Genomic DNA, 20,300 nt, shown 5'->3' on the forward strand with positions numbered 1-20,300 from the left:
TCAGTGTAATCCACTTGGCATCATCCATCAGCCCTGCTCTTAAAGTTCTCTTACCCAGTTTCTATTTAAAACCCCAGCTTGTCTCTGCCTTAGTAGTCAGTGTTGAAGTTTGTTTTGCCCTTTAACAATTAAAGTATTGTGTGCTACATTTTAGGTCATTCACCAGATGTTGCTATAGTGGTTTTGCCTATGTCTGATCTGGGTTGCTCATTGTTTGGCAGATCTTTATGAACGTTCTTTGTAATTGAGTTCACAGTGATTTAGTGTATTTGTAAATTACTATAATTGTTTCTGATGTTAGGTTTTGAAAATTTGTCAAATTTGTCGTCATCCCATTTCTGCCCAGAATTGTTGCCTCTATCTTCTTCGGCTCCTATTTTAAATTTCTACTTTTCTGTTGTATTTTATTTATCCCTATAACCACTTTAAATCTTTTCTAAGTTAGGACATACATCAATAAATAGTTCTATGTAGATTTTTTTCATGCTCTGTACTTATAAAAAGAGTATATGAAAATTTAATATTACATTCTTCATAATTTTAGAAAGAAGTTAACTTCTTATTTCTTTCATCTGCTCCAATCCTTGTAGAGATCCTTGTCCCAAGGATATTTAAAGGCAACTTCAGCGCAGTGACAAAATTAGGGAGGAGGTTAAACTAGGTATTTTTTACATTTCTACCCTTCCTTTAAGTGCTCTACCGTATCTTTTTTTTGTTTCAAACTTTGTTTAAAAGCTTTCCAAAATGTTTATTGCCTTATGAATAGAGGCGGGTTGGAATAGGTGAAAGAGCATGGGCCAGTCTTGGAAAAAGAAATTCCTGAGTTCCCCAAATCCCAGCCCATCTGCTTCCTAGCTGTCTAACTAACCTCAGGCAAGTTACTTAACTTGCTGAGTCTGCTTTCGTTTAACTGGAACATGGAGGGAATAGAAGACTGGACAGAGTAGATGTAAGGGTAGCATATTATCTGTCACATAGGAAATGCCTCACAAAAGTTAGGCATCCACCATATCAAAGACTAGTCTACCAAAAATATTTGTCTGTTTCTTTGATTCTCTGTGCTCATCACTTCTCATGATCTGATAGCATAAATATAGAAGTAAATTGAAAAAGTATAATGACCCTAAAGTATTTCCTTGAACATTTTGGCTTTTTGCCACTTCTCCTAAAGTAGGATTAGACCTTTCTCCCACCTCGCTTTATTCCTTTCTCCCTAAGCCAGTTCTGTTTGACAAACCAGAATCTTTTCTAGATTGACCTTTACAAGACCAAATAGCCTAGTAAAATGAACCTGATAAACAAGCCAAGTTACTTAAAATGATACTTTTAAGTCTTGTTAAAACTGCTTATATGTAGTGACAGCAGCACAGTCATTACCAAGATTGCAAAACTTAGTTATTTTAAAATTGTATTGCAACTTCTTTTCTAATATTACTAATTCTTCCCTTTAATTGGTAATAATTTATATCTATTTAATAACCAAAACATTCTGAGAATTCCTTGTAGCATACCAGTTAGAACTGCATTGAAGCATTATATGAATATGTATTATAGTGTAAGTTTGCTCATCAAAAATAGCCAGAAAAGCAAAATATTTTGTTTTTAATTCATTTCATTTAGAAAGTATATTCATATCAAAAATTGATTTATTAGTTTGTTTTAATTTCCCTTTATCTTTTTATTTAGTAATGGTTTGATTAGATAAAAGAGTCAGTACCATTCTTATTTAAATTTGTATCTGATTTTAAAGACATACTACCAAAACTAAAACTTGTACTAGGATAACACTTACATAATTGGTGCTAATAGAAAAATGAGGTAAGTTGTCTCTTTTGGTATAAAATAGCTTCTGAGATTAAAGTGACAATGAAATTTTATGCTTTATTTCCACAATTATAACTGAAAAACTGTGAATCCCCAAAGGCTCTCTCTATCCCACGGAACTGCTCTGAAGTGTGTGTACTTTCAAATGCTTTACACATCAACCTTCTCACAATTACCTGGGGAATGTTTTTGTGAAAATGGGTATTGTATCATTTTGTTGTGAAAACCAGAATTCGGTCCTAAAAAGCACCCTCTTTCCTTGGTTTCCCGGGGATTAAGTTTCACTGGGGGCTGGGGGACCATTTTGAAAGCAGCTAATGCACCTGGTTTGAGGCTTTTTAGTAAGCTACCAGGACTTCCTCAGCTACAAAAAGGTGTGTCTGTCGGGTTTGTCATCTACTCCAGGGAATGGGGAAGCTGCTTATGTTGACATTTGTAGAGTTAGCTGAAGATTGTCTAATGCCCTTTCCACTTTCTTTCTGACTCTAACTTTCTAGACTGTTGTAGCAGCGCTTTAGAGATCCAGTACATGAATCAAACCCTGTACTCTGCTTTTACTGTCTCCTCTAATTCTCAAACATGAGAATTAAAATTCAAGTCAAAACATTTTTGTGACTCAAAGAGCAATGAATTGCCTAGAACCTATTTCTGAAAATTAGAATTTCACACTAAACATACAGAAGCCCCTGAGTTGCTCTGTAATTCCAGGAACCAAGGATCATCCAAAATAGGTAAAACAAGAAAAGCCAAATTATAATCGTAGAGCAAGGTAGAAAATTACTTTGTAACCCACGTAGGCTTCTAGTTTAAAAGCCTTGTAAAACAAAACAAAACTCGAAACTGTTAGAGTTTTAATGGGCTGGTTCATAAACTGGTATATAAACTGTCAGTTGAGTTTAATAAATCTATAAAAGAGGAACCAGTTCCTATCCTTAAAAATAAATAGGATTAATGTTTCTGTATTGAGACAAAGAAGACTTTTCTGAGAGCTCTTTGAGTTTCCAAATATATATATACATCTATTTAGAAAGCAGTTACTTTTTTCAGAAAATTTTATTAGCAGGGAACCTTGACAATTATCCTAATCTCAGTTTCTTCATGATGCAAGCGAGAAGAGCGTTCACATAGTAAACTTGGGACAGACATGGAAGTGGAGCCACATTTTCCTGTGTCTTTTATTCTCCTTCAGATATATCAGCTTCCTTCTGCAGTTAACAAGAGTCTCTACAGGCAAAGAAAAAGATTATCTACTTAATGGACAGAGAAAGTAGAAAATTAGTAAGTGGTTTAATTTGTGGTAAATTTGCCTTGTTCCTGATCTGGACAATGCCATTTTAGAGAAGGAAATTTTACTTAAGTGTGGTTTGCAAAAATTCAAAATGCATCACATAGCAGCAGTTCGTGAGGATTGTACTGGGTTGTCGGAAAAGTCATGACATATTTTTGTCTGTTTTTCAAAGGCCATTTATTTATATAAAGAACAAAGATCAATCAATGATATGTTGCCCATTTTGTTCGATAACTTTTTGCCATCTTTCAGTGAGCTTCATAATTCCTCATTCATAGAAGGGCCTGTCTTTATTTGTGAAAAACTGAACAAGGTGCTGATTTACAGCCTCAGCTGAATTGAACGTTATATCACGCAAGGAGTTTAGAAGAGAGCGAAACAAGTGGAAGTCTGACAGCACAAGATCAGGCGAGTATGGTGGGTGTGGCAACACATCCCATCCAAGCTCCAATGATTTTCGACGGGTGATCAAACTTGTGTGTGGTCTCGCGTTGTTGCGATGGAACACAACTCCTTTACAATTAATGAGCTCTGGACGTTTCTGGATGATGGATTTGTTCAAACTGTCCAATTGCTGACAGTACACATTCGAATTGATTGTTTGGTTCCTTGGTAGGAGCTCGAAAAACACAACACCTTTAAAATCCCACCACAATGAGAGCATAACCTTCCTCTGATGAATGTCTGCTTTCGATGTCATTTGAGGTGAATCATCATGTCGAGACCAAGACTGTTTGTACACCACATTGTTGTCAACAATACACTTCTCATCGCCAGTTATCAGTTGCTTCAAAAAAGGATCGTTTTCCTCACGTTTAATGAGCATATTACAGATGTTTATACACACCGTCAAATGAACTTCTTTGAGTTCATGAGGAACCCAAATATCGAGCTTGCTTACGTATCCCAGCTTCTTCAGGTGGTCATGAATGCTTGAATGATGGATGTTCAATGTTTCTACAGTCTCTCGTGTCGTGTAACATGGGTTTGACTCGATCAATGCCTTTATTTTGTTGTCATCAACCTTGATGGGCCTTCCTGACAGAGGAGTATCGTTGAGATCAAAATCACCAGCACGGAATTTCGTGAACCATCGTTGGCACTGACGTTCTTGTAGAGCATTGTCACCGTAAGGTTTATGCAACTTTTCTCAAGCTTGAATGCGCGTTCTTCCCTTTATGGAAGTAAAACAGTAAAATATGGAAAAAATGCACAGTTTGGTCTTCCATCTTCAACTTGCTCAATTATTTTTCAACCAAATTGCTTAATTATTTTTTTAGAATGAAGCTAGAACTGTCAGCTGTCAAATGACATAGCAATAACATAGATGCAAATGACTCCAAAAATGAACTAGTGCCATCTGTCGCAAACATGCATCATGACTTTTCCGAGAACCCAATAACATCATATTTTAGGGACAGATATGAGTTTTCTTGAATCTCGGAGGTCCATTACTTCAGACTCTACAATGAAAGGTGAACGTCTTGATTATAAACGGAATTGATTTATGGCTATAGAAAGAATTAAACTCTGGAAAGATTATTTGAAATTTTCTAACTTAGTTTCATTTTCAGATCCATTAACTAATCTTTATTTTTTGATCCTTTACGTGAAATGAATCTTAAAGCTTTATTATTCTCCTGTTTTCTTCTTTATCTTTTAAAAAAATTACACTTGATATACATGCAAAATAATGTATGTAATGTGTATTTAAGTTATAAAGCATAATAATATAATGAATATCTGACTCCACAACCCAACCCAAGAGCTACAATAGAACATTACCAATAATTTGTTCCTATCTTCGTGTTCCTTCCCTGACTCATCTCCTTATCCCCCTACCTTACGTTCTGTCTAGTTATTCTGTTAAAGGACATGTGCTTTGTTTCTGTGTCCGCTATTAATGCTCCTGACCATGCCTGTTAGGACATTGTGAGTGTGCAACTTTGTAAGATAAAGCCAGATTGTTTTCCAGGGTGGATGTACCAATTTACGTTCTCACCAGCAGTGTGTACAAGTTCTCTTTGATCCACGTTCTCTCCAAACGAAGTGAATATACCATTTGGTATATTTTTGTGTGCTCTTCATTTTTATTTCCCTCATTGTTTATTGACCACATGTATTTCTTCCAATATAAAATGCCAGTTTATGCTGTTGCCCATAGTTCACTAGGTTGTTTGATTCTTTCCTGATTTGTTGGAGTTCTTCATATATCTTTATATGAATCCTTTTTTGGTTATGTGTTACAGATATTTTCTACCATTTGACTTGTAAATTTACCTTCTTTACAATAGCTTTTGACAAACCAAAGGTCTTAAAGTAGCTTAAATTATCAATCTTTTACTGTTTGTGCCTTTTGTGTCCTATTTACGAAATCTTCTCCAACCCAGGGTTATAAGATTTTTGGCTACATTGTCTTCTGAAAGTTTTAGATTTTTTTGCTTTTTGCAATTCCAAATCCACCTGGAGCTAGTTGATTTATATTACGTGAGTTTTCTCCCCAAGTGGATAACCGGTTTTCCTAGCACTATTGTTTTCCCCCACGGCATTGCTGAAGGGTAATTGACATGCATTACTGCACATATTTAAGGTGTACAATTTGATGAGTTGTGATATATGCAGACACCTGTGAAACCATCACCAAAACAAGATAGTAAGTTCATCACCCCCAAAAGGTTTCTTGAGCCCCTTTGTATTCCAAACCTTCATTACCAGGCAGCCACTGATTTGCTTTCTGTTACTATAAATTAGTTAGTATGTTCTAAATGTTTTAAAAATGGAATCAAACAGTTTCTACTCTTTGTTCTCTGGTTTGATTCACTAAGCATAATGTTTTTTCGATTCATTCATGTTGAATGTATCAGTTATTCATTTCTTTTTTATTGCTAAGTAATATTCCATTGTATAGAAATGCCACAATTTATCTCTTCAGCTATTGATAGACATTTGGGTTGTTTCCAGTTGTAGGCTACTACAACTAAAGCTACTATGACATTCATGTACAGGTCTTTGTGTGGACATACACTTTCTTGTTTTTGTTTTTTTTTAAAGATTTTTATTGGTGAATTGGGGGGATGGGAACAGTGCTGGGGAATTGGGGGAAGGGGGACAGACAAGTTGCTGTTGTTTTGTTCTTCAGTCTAGTTGTGGAGGATGTTGCTTCACTGGCCCAAGTTGGCACCATCATTGCGCTCTTCCCGGGTGAGGCAGATCAGTCACCGGCTTCTGGACGGCCGCTCACTGCGGCTGCTGGCCGCTCACGCTGGCTGCTGGCTACACACGGTAGCCCATGGCAACCCTGCAGCAGGGGCTGCAGCCTACACCGTCGCTGGCGACTCACAGGCAGCCCAGCTCCAGGTTGAGCTTTTGTTCAGCATCTTAGCTGTAGAGGGCAGTGTCACCGGCCCTCATATGTGGGATCCGAACCGGGGCCCTCTGGCATCCCAAGCGAGTTCTTAACCATCGTGCCACTCGGCCGGCCCTGGACATACACTTTCATTCCTCTCAGGTCAGTATCTAGGAGTGGAATAGCTGGGTTGTATGTATATATGCATATGGAAATAGTAGGTTCATGGTTAACCTTTGAAGAAACTGGCAGACTTTTCCAAGGTGGTTGCACCATTTCACCTTCTCACGATCGTTGTGTGAGATCCATTTGCTTCACATCCTCACCAGCAAGGTATGGTTACTCTTTAATTTTAACCATTCTGGTGGGGGTATAGTGGCATCTCATTGTGGTTTTAGTTGCAATTTCTCCAATAACTAAAGATGTTGAATATTTTCTTGTGCTTGTCTGCCATATGCCTATTTTCTTTGGTGAAATGCCTATTCAAATCTTTTTCCCGTTTTTTTGTTTGGGTTTGTTTGTCATCTTATTGAATTGTAAGAATTCCTTATATATTGTGGCATCAAGTTCTTTGTCTAATACATGTTTTGCAAATAATGTCTCCCAATATGTGGCTTACATTTTCATTTTTATAAGTGTCTTTGAAGAGAAAAATATTTTTATTTTGATGAAGTCCAATTTATTAATTTTTTTCTTTAATAATGTATGCTTTGTACTATTTCAAAATCTTTGCCAAACCCAAGACCATTAAGATTTTCTCCTAGGTGTTTTTCTTAGAAGTTTTATAGCTTTTAGCTCTGATGTTGAAGGCCCGCGATCCATTTCCAGGTGAACTGTGTAGATGTTGTGCGGCATAACGGTCAAGGCTCAGCGTTCCTGACTCCACCCTTGGATCTCTTTTCTGACCACCCACTCACTTGATGAGCTTTTCTAATCAGGTGGCTTTGAATGTCGCCTGTATATTGATACAGTCTACTGACTCCCACTTTACATCTCCAGCCCTGACTGCTGTCCTGAATCCTATCCAGTCTCAAAAATACAGCTGTCTCCTCAACATTTCCATGTGTATGCCTGAAAGGAATCTGAAACTTGATTTATCTAAAACTGAGCTGTTGGAATCCACCTTTCCTCCACACTGCCCATTTTTTTCATTGTGCTGCAGTAAACGTCACATCATTTTCTGTCTTTGAAAAGGGAATAACTTTCTTTCACACTCACAACACTTCTCAAACTCTTCTGACACCAGATGTGTGGGATTTTTTTCCCCCACACTGACCGATTCTCTGATTCTCTGGACACCAGCTGGGTGTTCTACAATCCAGCTCAGCCTGACACTGCAGACCCCCACCACCACCACCATACCACCGCCTTCAGTCACCATCGAAAGTCCAGGTTGTCACTTGGGCTTCTTTTTACAACCCTCTCCTCAGGTCCGATCATTTGCTAGAGTGGCTCACAGAACTCAGGAAAACAGTGTATTCCATGATCAAAAGTTTACGAGAGATATTAAAGGCTACAAATGAACAGCCAGATGAAGAGGAGGCACATAGGGCAAGGTCCGGAAGGGTCCTGAGCACAAGCGCTTCAGTCCCCACGGAGTTTGGGGCACACCACCCTCCTGGCATGTGGACGCGTTCACTAACCCAGAAGCGCTCCAAATCACGTACTCAGGATTTTTATGGAGGCTTCATTGCGTAGGCACGATTGATTAACCCACTGTCTGTTGGGGATTAGTGTAACTGGTAGTCCCTCGCATCTCCTTGGAGTTTGGGGCTTTAGCGGTGAAAATTCCCACCCTCTAAACACAATTTAGTTCCCCTGGCAGCCAACCCCCATCCTGTGGTTATCTAGGGACTTTCCAAAAATCTCATTAATGTAAAGAGGGTATAGTTGAAAAGGGCTCACTTGTTATGAATAACAAGTGACGCTCCTTTCACCCTCATAGCTCTGGTGCTATTGCAGAAACAGGACAAGAGACCAAGTATTATAACAGAAGACGCCCCGATCTCTCTTATCACTTAGGAAATTACAAGGGTTTTAGGAGCTCTGTGCCAGGAATGAGGAAAACCAAGTATACATTCCTTATTATGAATCACAATGTCACAATCTTACAAATTCCTAATCAGTGGGTTCCACATAAATGAAAGTTCATTTTACTACCAAGAGTCAATATTGTTTGAAGATTTGACTGTCAAATAGGTGACTTAGATTCCACTGAAATTGAATGAGTACTTATTCTGTGTCAGAGTGCTAGGTGGTGTCTCATTTCATTTAACCCTTACAACAGCACTACAGATTCAGCTTGGTAATGGCATCTCTGATAAACAGATAAAGACCGTGGCCAATGAAGTTAGAAGTAACCTGTGCCTGGTGTCACAAAGAAACTAGAAAGTGGTACAACTAAGATTGGCACGCATGCTTCCTGATTCCAAAGCACTTTCTCGTAATTTCTATAAAGGAAGAGTACTAGTAATGGGGATATTTTACTAATGACCTAGATTAATAACAAACACAAATTTGGGAAGGCTTTGATCAGTATCAGCCTAGGCCTAATGCAGATCTTCCCAGAGAGGTGGAAGTAAAAGTTTTCAAAGATACTATATTATGTTTACTCCAAAACTGCAGTTAGATCTTGGAGCTACTTATAGCAGTTTTGCCTCTCTCGTTTGAATCTGTGCTCCCTAGCTGCTTTCTCTCTTCATTCCTCCCCTGACTCCTACCCTTCCCAGGTACACAGGCTTTTCTTCACTTCCTTTATTTATCACCCAGCTTAGCCTATCCTCGCTCCAAGCCTGTCCACCTTTAGATTTTCCTCCTTTTCGCTGTGTTATCGAAAACCCTTATTCCTTGCTAGGAGACTACATTCTTAAGCTTTTTCATAGATGTACCACTTAATCTTTTGTTGTATAACAAGACACCCAAAACTTAGTGGTCTAGAACAACGATGACTTATTATTTCTAACAATTATGTGGGTTGGGCAGGTGGGCTCTTCTGGGTTCACTTTCAGCTGGAAGGCCTGCTGGGTGCTGGGCACAGCTGGAGTGGACTGGTCCTGTCTCCCTGTAGGCTTTCATCCCGAAGGAGGCTAGACTGGGCTTCCTCTCAAGGCGGTGGCAGTAGTCCAAGAGGGCAAGCACTTGTTTATCAGGCCTCCTTTTCTAATATTACATGGCCAAGCTCACTTTCGTTTGTTAAAACACAAAATTCCACCTGGCAAATCTTGAGATCTAATCGGCTTTACTAAGTGATTCATAAATCGGGCAGCACCCCATCTAGCAACTAGAAGGGTGCTCCAAGGGGTCCATTGTACAAAATGGGAGGTTTTTATACACAGACAGAGCCTGGGCTAAAAAGTTAAGAGTGGATTATTCCAGGCAAAGACACCTTCCCTTAGGGGAAGGCAGGGGGTCTTATCAGGCAGATACCTCACTAGTGTGGATCAGGCAATTGCAGACTGACTGATTTAAAATTCCACTCCTGGGAGAGGCCAAAAGGGCAGTTAGGTTAAGAATTAAATCCAGGTTTGGGATCATGGGCTTGTAGCACAGGTGACACCATCTTGAGCCTGTGGGTTTTTTTTCTTTGTAACACATTGAAGAATATTCTCCAAGGGTGTGGATGTTGAGATTCTTTGGGGCCATTATTGTAACAGTCTACTATAATAGAATACTTCACTGACCTCCTAAATTGCCATCTAGAAAGTGCTTTTCCTGTAATTATCCTGTTAACTAAATAATTGCCTCTAGGTTGAGTCTCATTATCCTTTGAGATATTTTCCCATATCTCAAAACCAGGGGGCAGGGTTGTTAGAGCTCTCAAGTCCCAATGTTCTCCAACCTGTCTTGGCAAAACCCTCCTCTCTCTGCAGTATGTGGGGTTTTTTTGCGTTAATTTGATGTATTTCTACCCCTTTATCATACTGATCATCATTTTGTGTTGTCCTGTGCCTTACTTATCCTAGTGTTCTTGTATCCTTTTACATTGCCTGACAGGCACTGTATACAGTTAAAAGTTTAGTTGTGGTCCTTGCTGTAACTGGCACCAAAGATTTTCGTTTAGAAAGCTTGCAGGCCTCAAATGTCTGACCAGATAAATTTAAGATACACCTCTTTTAGCTTGTACAGGTATTATTAGTTTCCATTGCTTCCTGCTATCTGGTCCTCTTAAACTATACTCCTGCCGGAAACTTTCTTTGTCAGAGGAGGAGAGAAAATTCCTTTTGTTTTTAACAACTTCTAGGTGAACAGCAGCAACAGGCACCCTAAAGGCTTGAGCAGTTAGAGGTGAGCCCGGCTTGAGACAAATCTCCAGGGTGTCGCTGCTTATCTTGTTTCTTGCCTCCCTCCCTTTCGCCATCCCCTAGGAGTGTAAGTTTATGAGGAATGGGGTGTTTTTCTACATCCTCAACACCTAGAATAGTACGTGGAACATAGAAGAAGGTACTTAATTAATACTTGTTGAATAAATAAATGAACGGGATAAAAATGTCTAAGATATTTCAAGTAAAAACCAATTACTAAAAGTGTGCGTAGTGCAATCTATTAGTATTTTAAATATTGTATAAAATTTCTCAAAGGATACACAATGAACTGTTTCATAGTGATCCTCTCAGCTGGGAGGGGAGGGGAATAAGTAGAGTGTAAATCAGGAGACTTTAATTTATAATCTCGAGCATATGTAATTTGTATAATATGTTAATTTTAAAAATAAAGACTTTACAAATCAAAAATATCCAATATAAATATGTTGTGTTTTTTCCTTTATAGAGATAGATAGATGAAGAAATGGCTTGAGAGACTATGCATGTGTGTGTTATGTGTGTATAATATAGTAAATACAGATGTCATATATAAAATGTTCTATCCTATTTTTTTTAGTTAGCACATATATCAGATTTTTTTTTTTTTTTTTTTTTAGCTGAGCCATCCTGCTACCTGTTGGCAGCTCAGCGGCTGCTCAGCTCGGGCTGGACTCGAACCNTTTTTTTTTTTAGCTGAGCCATCCTGCTACCTGTTGGCAGCTCAGCGGCTGCTCAGCTCGGGCTGGACTCGAACCGCTGTTGCTCAGAGCGCAAACTCTTGAGCAATATCAGATATTTTTACATCATTAAAAATTATTAAAGTTCAGTTTCAATGAAAATTGGATTGGATGGGTAAAAATTATACTTTCTGTATTGAACATTTTACAGTTATAAATAAGACCCCTGGAAACAACTTTATTCATAAATCTTTGTGATGCTTTGCTGATTTCTTTAATAAAGATTCATAGAGGTCGTGTTACTTGGTTAAAACATACTCCTGATATCATTACAAGAAATAAACAATTGAAAATAACTGGGAGTCATATGAACCTTAAGTAAATTGGCTTTCTGGACAACACTTCCTGCCATTTTCCTAATTCTTTGCAGAGAACTGCAGCATTTAGAAGTATCTAGTCTGCTCAGTTTTACATAAAGTTTAGCTTAATGATGTTCATACTTGGTATATTATATATATATATATATATATATATATATATATGGTTGTCAGAAAAGTCATGACGCATTTTTGCAATGAAAAACAGAAAAAAAACATCATGACTTTTCCGACAACCCAATAATATAGCGATTATTTATATATAATTTTCCCTCTTCAGTATTTGATTTTGAATAGTTTTAGTTTGAGAGGAGATTAAGTGATATTTTTAATTAATGCCCTCAATAATATTTGAAAATGGTTAACAGAGTACAAGTGTGCCTCGGAATATTGCGGGTTTGATCCCAGACCCCCGCAATAAAGCGAGTCGTTAGCATTTTGCTGGTGGAGGGTTTTGCCTTCACCTTGTAAAAAATGCAACATCTGTGAAGTGCTGTAAAGTGGACCACACTACAAAGAGGTATGCCTATATTTATTTAGTTTCTTAAACTGACCTATTCCCTTTAGGGAAATTAAGTCATTAAAGGCTCAGTGACCCTGCAAAGCAGTGTACTATAGGTGTGCGTGAATTACTTTGCATTATGAAAACAGCTTTTCCTGAAGAGAGAGACACTAATTAAGACGTGTAATAAACCACCTTATATTTCACTGTCATTTGTGTTAATGCCTGGTCTTTTGTAACTCTGCCCTGTTCACAGGTCAAAGTGTTGCACAACCAGCTGGTCCTTTTCCACAATGCCATTGCCGCTTACTTTGCTGGGAATCAGAAGCAGCTTGAACAGACACTTAAACAGTTCCATATCAAATTGAAAACTCCTGGAGTGGATGCCCCATCTTGGCTTGAAGAGCAGTAAATTCACTCCTGGAAAAAAGAAAGAAGCAAAGTCACATTGTCATATTTCTAAACAAACCTAATAAGAATTAAGCAGAGTTGGGGGAAGGAGGAAGGGTGACAACCATTATAGAGATTCTTGCACAAACAGTTTTAATTTTTTCCCTTTTTCATATTTTAACAATTAAAACTGTTAAATTTGACAGGAATGTGGGTGGTTTTAATCTAAGCATAATTTCTATAATCTGAACACACACAAAAATTTTCCTTTTTGAGAAATCCTTTTGTATTGTGAGGGTTGATGGCTATTTCTGTAGTTTGAAAACATCTCATATAGATTTGCACTGACCAGATAAAAATTCAAGGCTTTTGGTCCTGGAAATGAGGGCCAGTTGTAACTTTTCCAAAGGGAGGTTTACATGATTTGTATCAACATCAGATATTTTATATATGAATATATTAAACGTCTTTAAGAGATTCATTTTCATGTATTGTCTTAAAGAAAAAAGAACCTATTTTGCAGAGTGAAATTATATGGTGTTCCTGCGGCATCCACACAGAGATGGCCGCTCTAATGAATGATTGGCTTGTGGAGCTGTGGCAGATACCTTTTCAGAAATGAATCTGTACCACCGTAATTTTGTGTAGACTTTTTTTTTAAGACGCAGGAATCACACTGTCATTTCTATGAGGCTTTTGAGCTTACGGATTTGCATCATCCAAAGTCACAGGACGGTTATGTTAGCAGTTTCATTTGATTCATAATGAAACCTGCTTCAGAGAATTTTTTTTTGACAGGTAGACTTGGGAATAGAAATTAATTTTTTTGGTAAATTCCATTTTGACAGAAGTGAACTCCTAGACAGCCTTCATTGACTTCCATGTGTAACAATACCGGTTAAGCCTTAAATCACAGGTATGTGCCTTCTCAGATGAAGTAATTCTCATTCAACCAATGTACATAATCCATAAGGAAACCCCTTTCAGATAATGTATGTGTCTGTTCCTTCCTCGAAAAGGAGCACTGTGTGTAAATGTTGGGTTTCTTTGTATTTGTTAAACCACGTTTAGGGTTTATGGTGAAATCAACTTTTGAATTTACGGTTTGGTTTTTCTTCATTCCTCTTGTGGAATGGGAAGACGAAAGAATTTTTTTCATTTGAGTAATGGAAAGGCGATATGGACATTGTGGTGGTAAGAAGAAGAAGGGGGTTGGAGAGGCCAGTGCTGTTTTAGTTGCTCAGCACTGGTTTTGTGTTATGTGGTTGGCTTGTCAGCTTTGTGGTTGCATCAGGAATGTAATCCTTTTTAAATATAAGTTCTTTTGATTTTTGTCATAGACATTAATATTTTGAGAGGTATCCCTTCATCTGTTCATTTCTTTTGTGTTGAAATGAAGTACTTAAAATTACTGTTATACATGAACTTTGTGGACTGTAAGATTTGTTATATATGTTCAAATGCCTTCTAGCTGGCTTTTAAAATAATATGCCTGTTTCCAGTGCTTAATACAATGTAATGTGATTGTAAATCATAAACCTGTTTCAAATCATTCCCTCCTGTATATTTGTATTCTGAAAGAGCCTTATTTTATTCTTCCAGCAGAATTACTACTTGTGATAGTGCATTTACAGTCCCCAGAATGTGCCTCTGGTGTGAATTTTGTATTCTTATTAAAAGTGTTTGCTGCAGTGCCTTGCTTCTCTGGCTATTCATAATTTAAAATAAGCAGTGACTCGGAAATTCTGAGACAAAGGATTTGTCTTTCCTGAACTTTAAAAACAATAACAAAAAATGGTGCTTCTGTCACTTATTTCAGTAAGCTGTTCTTTTCCCTCAATTGACATCTCTTTTGGGAGAACATGTTTACTCTTACCACATTTGAGTAACAATTATAGTAGCTAAGGAATTAAATAGTTTCATGAATTGATGTTTTTTTCAGAGTAAACTAAAAATATTAGTGATTCTGAGTCATGGGTCCATGTGCAAAAGGAGTAAGTAAATTAACACATTAGCCAGTAGTATACAAGGTGAGCTCAAAAAATACGGTGAATGTTTAAAATTTTAAAAAAAGTTATTACAGTAAAACACATTGCCATTAATCCCCCTCAAAATAACCCCCCCCCTCACTTTGAACACACTTATCCCATCATTCTTGCCACTTTCTGAAGCAGTTCTAGAAGTCCTGTTTCATGAATGTCTTTAGTTGCGCTGTTGTGGCTGCCTCAATGTCCTGAATCATTTTGACTTTGGGGAAGAGCCAGAAGTCGCACGGTGCCAGAGCCGGTGAATAAGGTGGATGGGGACACACCGTAATGTTTTTATTTGGCAGAAATTGCTGTACCAAAAGCGATGTGTGACACAGCATTGTCATGATGGATGAAGTAAAGACATTCACAAAAGAGGACTTCCAGAACTGCCTCAGGAAGTGGCAAGAATGACGGGATGAATGTATTCGAAGTGAGGGGGAGTATATTGAGGGTGATTAATGGCATAGTGTCTTTTGCTGTAATAAATTTTTTTTATTTAAACATTCACCGTATTGTTTGATTGCACCTCGTATTTACTTTGTTAAGAAAGTAATTCATATTCATTGTACAAAAAAATTAGAAGTTAATTTCAAAATAACTTCACAAGTCAATAAGTACTGCATGGAACTACCTAACTCCCATGAAGTTAGATATTTTAGTTACCAATTACTTATATTATAAACTCTAGTTTGCATGTCCTTTAACATGCATGTATTCATCTTTATACTCTTACCTAGTTATTCACTTAAATTAGATTCTTAGATGTGAAAATGAGCCCTCAAAGTTTTACATATTTTAAGACTTTGTTATGTATTGCCAGTTGGTTTTCAAGAAAGATTTCATCAGTTTATACCTCCCAAGAGCATACACACATGCCTGTTTAGCGTGTTTTTAAAGCCAGTATGCATAAAAGGACATAAAGTATATAACCATCAGAACATCACTTTATAAATGTTTTAATTGGAGAGGGGAAAGCTGTCAGGAAGATAAAGATGAATAATCCAGATTTGGGGAGTTGTGGAGTGTGGGGCAGAGAAATAGTTGACTTTGCTCTTATTAAAATAGAAATTATTCAAGAAAAAAATGCACTGAAGAGCATGTCTGTGAAATTGAATTCTTCATCCTGTTAAAAATAAACTGAGGCATGTTAAAAATTTTAAGAATTTATTTGAGCAAAAACTGATTCGAATCAGGCAGTGCCAAACCGGAAGTGGTTAGGAGCCCTCCACCAAGAGGAGCTAGGGGAAATACTTTTATAGAGAAGAGGTGGTGAAAGCAAGGCAAGGAAGTTATTTAATTGGCTGAAGCTTAAGTGGTTGGGGAAAGGCAAAACTGGCTATTTGTGATTGGCTGTTTTGATTTCTTAATCTTGAGGCATTTCAGACTTACTAGGCTACTAAGGCCTTAAAGGCACCTCAATCTAACGGTCCCCTTGATTAGTTAATTTAACAATCCTAAAGCTTCCAAATCTAGGGCCCAAGAAGGACCACAGCTTGCAGAGTTAAGTTAGCTGAAACCTAGACTTTAAGAAGCATCTTTTCCATACTCAAAGCACTGATAATGTTACTGAAGCTTATCCCATAGTGTGAAATAGAAGGTTCCATAGAGATGATCTATTTAACACCCTTTTTTTACAGGTGAAGATAGGAAGGCCCCTAAATACACGAATTCCCCCTTTAAATCCTGCCATTTCAACCACGTAATTCAAACAATGTGTCAAAAGTGTTGTTTCTTCTAAAGTTAAATACAATGTGTATTCGATGTCTTCTTAGTTGGAAAAAAATAATAATCATCCATCCATCCCTAAATGGATTCATATTAGGTACATGTCAAAGTGTGTATGATGTTCATCTTTCAATCCACTGATCTTAAAGTATTCTGAAAAAGAAATCATGTGAATCTGGAAAGTGCTATATAAAGTAAAACTATGTATATTGAAAAGCTAAAGATGTGTCTTTTAAATCATGGGACTGTCAATTTGCAGAATAATGTTTCTACCTCAAAATGTGCTGTCTCCGTATCCTTACTGGAGATGACTGTAGGTGTGAAAAATAAAAGCAAATTACTTAAATTGCTAGTTCAGTGCAGCATTTGTATATAGTTTGTACTAATGTTTGTGAAGTACTAAGAGTGACCAATTTTGTAATAATATTCCCTAATTTCTTTTGCCAGTAGCTCTTTTCTTCAACCTTTTGGGTTGCCTGGGAGAGTCGATACCATCTGAGGGCTTTCATCACTAAATTCTAACCAAATTTAGGCATTTTAAAAAATCTGATTTCCCCTGTAAGGTTACAGATTTTTATATTGGTGAAGACTGTCTGGTTGTGAATAGGCTATTTCCTGATTGAAAGGCCAGTTATATTTTGCATAGTTCAAAGCTTTTACAAGGGCCACAGGTCCTTGACTATTTTTACAATATACAAGTAGACCTATTAAAATAGAATGACAATGCAAACAACTTTCCTCTTTCGAGGACTTTCATTAAATTCTGTTCTATGTTCACACTTGAAGGTTTCCTGTTCAACAGGTTTCTTGGCATAAATGGGCCTTTATAATAAATTGCTAAGTGGTCCTCCTAATGTACAGGAAACTATGAAGTTCAGCTTTGTTTTTGTGGAATAAAGGTTGACTCTTAGTTACGTAAATTAAGTGAGGACTATTTGTTATTCTGGTGTTAACTCTGATATGGAAAGAGGAGACCATCCATATGAGGAAGGGAGATTAGACCCAGTCTGAGAACTAACTCTGTTTCTGTGCAGTCAATTGATTAGTATATTATCAGCGCTGGGAATTTCAGTAACATTTTTACAAATGAAATTTCCACAAAAATCAAAACCACGGTTTGTTTTGCTTGGGCCTAAGCTAGGCTTGGCCATAAGCATCCTCTGTTACAGATTGTGACCTTTCTGCAACTTTGTTTTGTCATGAATTGTCGATTCATAAGAAAGAGGAACAAGATACCTTTTTGTTGATCTTAGACAAAAGTAACTCTGCATGGCTTAGACTTTCATATCTTGCTTTTGGTACAGGTATATGTGTTTGCATAAATATCTTAAGAGTGAAATGTACACCTTGCTGGCATGGGGACACATAAGGAAGAAAAATGTAAACCATATTACTTTGCACCACATCTTGGAGTCTAGCTATTGAAGTTCTAAAGAAAAAGCAACGTCTTGCCGTAAAAAACTTTTTTGTCTTTTTCAAATGGATGGAAGTATTATGGGAGAAGGAGAGGGAAGCTAACTAATCTGGTTTAGCCTTCCTGAGAAGTGTTAAAACTAAGTTTTCGGGATAGTGAATAAAGAACTCAAATTATACATGTGAATTTATTTTTATCCTCCACCTAAGTTATGTCTAATTCTATGTTAGGAAGCTTTTTGAAAAACTTACAGGTGAAGTGGCATGATGTCTGCAATTTACTTTTAAATAGTTCAGCAACAATACATACATTTATACATACATAGGAGAGAATTGAATATGGAGACACAGCTGGCAGAGAGAAAAGGGAAAGAGAAGAGGTCTTAGTAAATATGGCAATATGTTAATTATTGAAATAGGAGGGTGGTTGTGTGGGGTTTCATTGTACTAGTCTCTTAACTTTTCCTTCTTTGAAAGTTTTCATTATAATTAAAAAAAGAATTACTAGGACATTTGATCCAGAAATACAGGTAGTTTCCTGCTAAGCTTTCCCTCTTGCACCAAAGTGGCAATCAAACTTTTTGTGGTACAGCCAATGACACCACTGCTTCACTCCTGCAGATATCGGAATCCCTCCTCTATCAATAGTAACATGTGAAAGAAATTGGTTTGTACTGGGAAACACAGAAATTAAGGAAAGCTTAAAGTTGAACAGTTTTCTGTTTTTCAGTAAAGATTACAGAAATGGCAACTGAAATAGCAGAAGTAGCTTAGGATATGAGACTAGTTAGAAAAAAGAAGTCATGTAGGAATGACATGCATCACTAACTACATTTCTTTCCTCCTTTTTTCCTCAACTTTTTAAATAGCTATTTGAAACTATAAGGGAACTTAAACTCAAAAGTAAAACACTACTGTATTTTAGCTACAAATGGATTCTTCTATCTCAATTATTCTCATAAATAAGCAAATGCTACTCTAGATTTCTTAAAACTTAGCTGTTCACCCCGATTCCTCAGCACTGTTGCCCTGCCCCAATTCCCCCAATAAAAATCTTTTAAAAAAACTTAGCTGTTCATACCTTCAATTATAACTTAGACTGCTTACAATAAAATATATTTAAACATTGGTAATTTTTAATAACTTATTCTCAATCTAAAAACATGTTTTATGAGCTGGCCAAATTTTCCTTAATTCACACTTCTTAATAAATTAGCTTAAATCTTTAAAGAACTACCCCCCCAAAGAAATAATGGATGTTTATTTACATTGTTCTCAAATTCTGTTTCCTGTTCCCTCACCCCTACCTTAGATCAGAACAAGGAAAATCCAGTGGAATAAAATTTTCTAACTAGCTTACATCAATAATAAAGCGGCAAAAAAGCCCAGGTGATGTTTTGAGAATTGAGTTTTTACCATGGCAATGGTTACTATATAATCACTGGTACTATCAAGTGACTTGAAAAAAAATCTAGGTTTCAACGGTCATGAGTATTTACTAAATGACTGGTCGACTTACTGGTGTTGACTTTCATCACCTGATTCCACTACACCCTCAAGAGTTTCAGATGGTCCCTGAAGTGGGTCTAACAATTCCTTCTTGGACTGGTGTTGGCCACCGGAGAAGGCCAGACCTTTTTTTTTTTTTTTTTTTTTTTCAGTTACAGTTGACAGTCAATATTATATTAGTTTCATATGAAGTGGTCACCTTGGTAGGTCTCGCACCCACTTGACACCATTATAGTTATAATATTGACTATAGTTCCTACGCTGTACTTCCACATCCCCATGGACTGTTTTACTACTAATTTATCCTCCTTAATCCCTTCACCTTTTCACTCAGCCCCCCAAACTCCCTCCCATCAGGCAACTATCAGTTCTCTATCTATGAGTCTGTTTCTGTTTTGTTTGTTTTTTAGGTTCCACATATAATTGAGATCATATGGTATTTGTCTTTCTCTGTCTGACTTATTGCACTTAGCATAATACCCTCTAGGTCCATCCATGTCGCAAATGGTAAGATTTCATTCTTTTTTATGGCTAACTAGTATTCCATTGTATATATGTACCACATCTTCTTTATGTATTTGTCTTTTGATTGGAGCATTTAATCTATTTACATGTAAAGCAATTATTGATAGGTATGTAGTTATTGTCATTTTATTCATTGTTTTGGTATTTTTTGAAAGTTTTATTTATTTATTTTTTAATTGGGGAATCGGGGAAGGGGAACAGACAAGTTGCCATCCTTTTGTTCTTTAGTCTAGTTGTGGAGGACATCGCTTCACTGGCCCATGTTTGTATTGTGATCATTGCGCTCTTCCCGGGTGAGGCAGATCAGTCGCTGGCCATTGGACAGCCCCTCACCACGGTTCACGGCAGCTCACGCCGGCTGCCAGCCACTCACGCTGGCTGCTGGCCACTCAT

At 37.3% G+C, this 20,300-nt stretch overlaps 1 protein-coding gene across 9 annotated transcripts in view; it reads left to right on the forward strand.

The window, feature by feature from the left end:
* Positions 1-14,397, forward strand: part of ARFIP1 (ARF interacting protein 1) — an 81,368-nt gene extending 66,971 nt beyond the window's left edge. For 7 of the 9 annotated variants that reach the window (XM_019641213.1, XM_019641210.1, XM_019641207.1 and 4 more), the window contains one exon: positions 12,572-14,397. In XM_019641213.1, the coding sequence (XP_019496758.1) occupies positions 12,572-12,727 (156 nt within the window). In that variant the 3' untranslated portion in view covers positions 12,728-14,397. The remainder of the gene's footprint in view (positions 1-12,571) is intronic. The other 2 variants (XM_019641208.1, XM_019641212.1) reach the window with 1 other exon arrangement.
* Positions 14,398-20,300: the final 5,903 nt, after the last annotated feature.

This window comes from Hipposideros armiger, unplaced genomic scaffold, assembly GCF_001890085.2.
Source record: "Hipposideros armiger isolate ML-2016 unplaced genomic scaffold, ASM189008v1 scaffold_58, whole genome shotgun sequence".
NCBI lineage: Eukaryota > Metazoa > Chordata > Mammalia > Chiroptera > Hipposideridae > Hipposideros > Hipposideros armiger.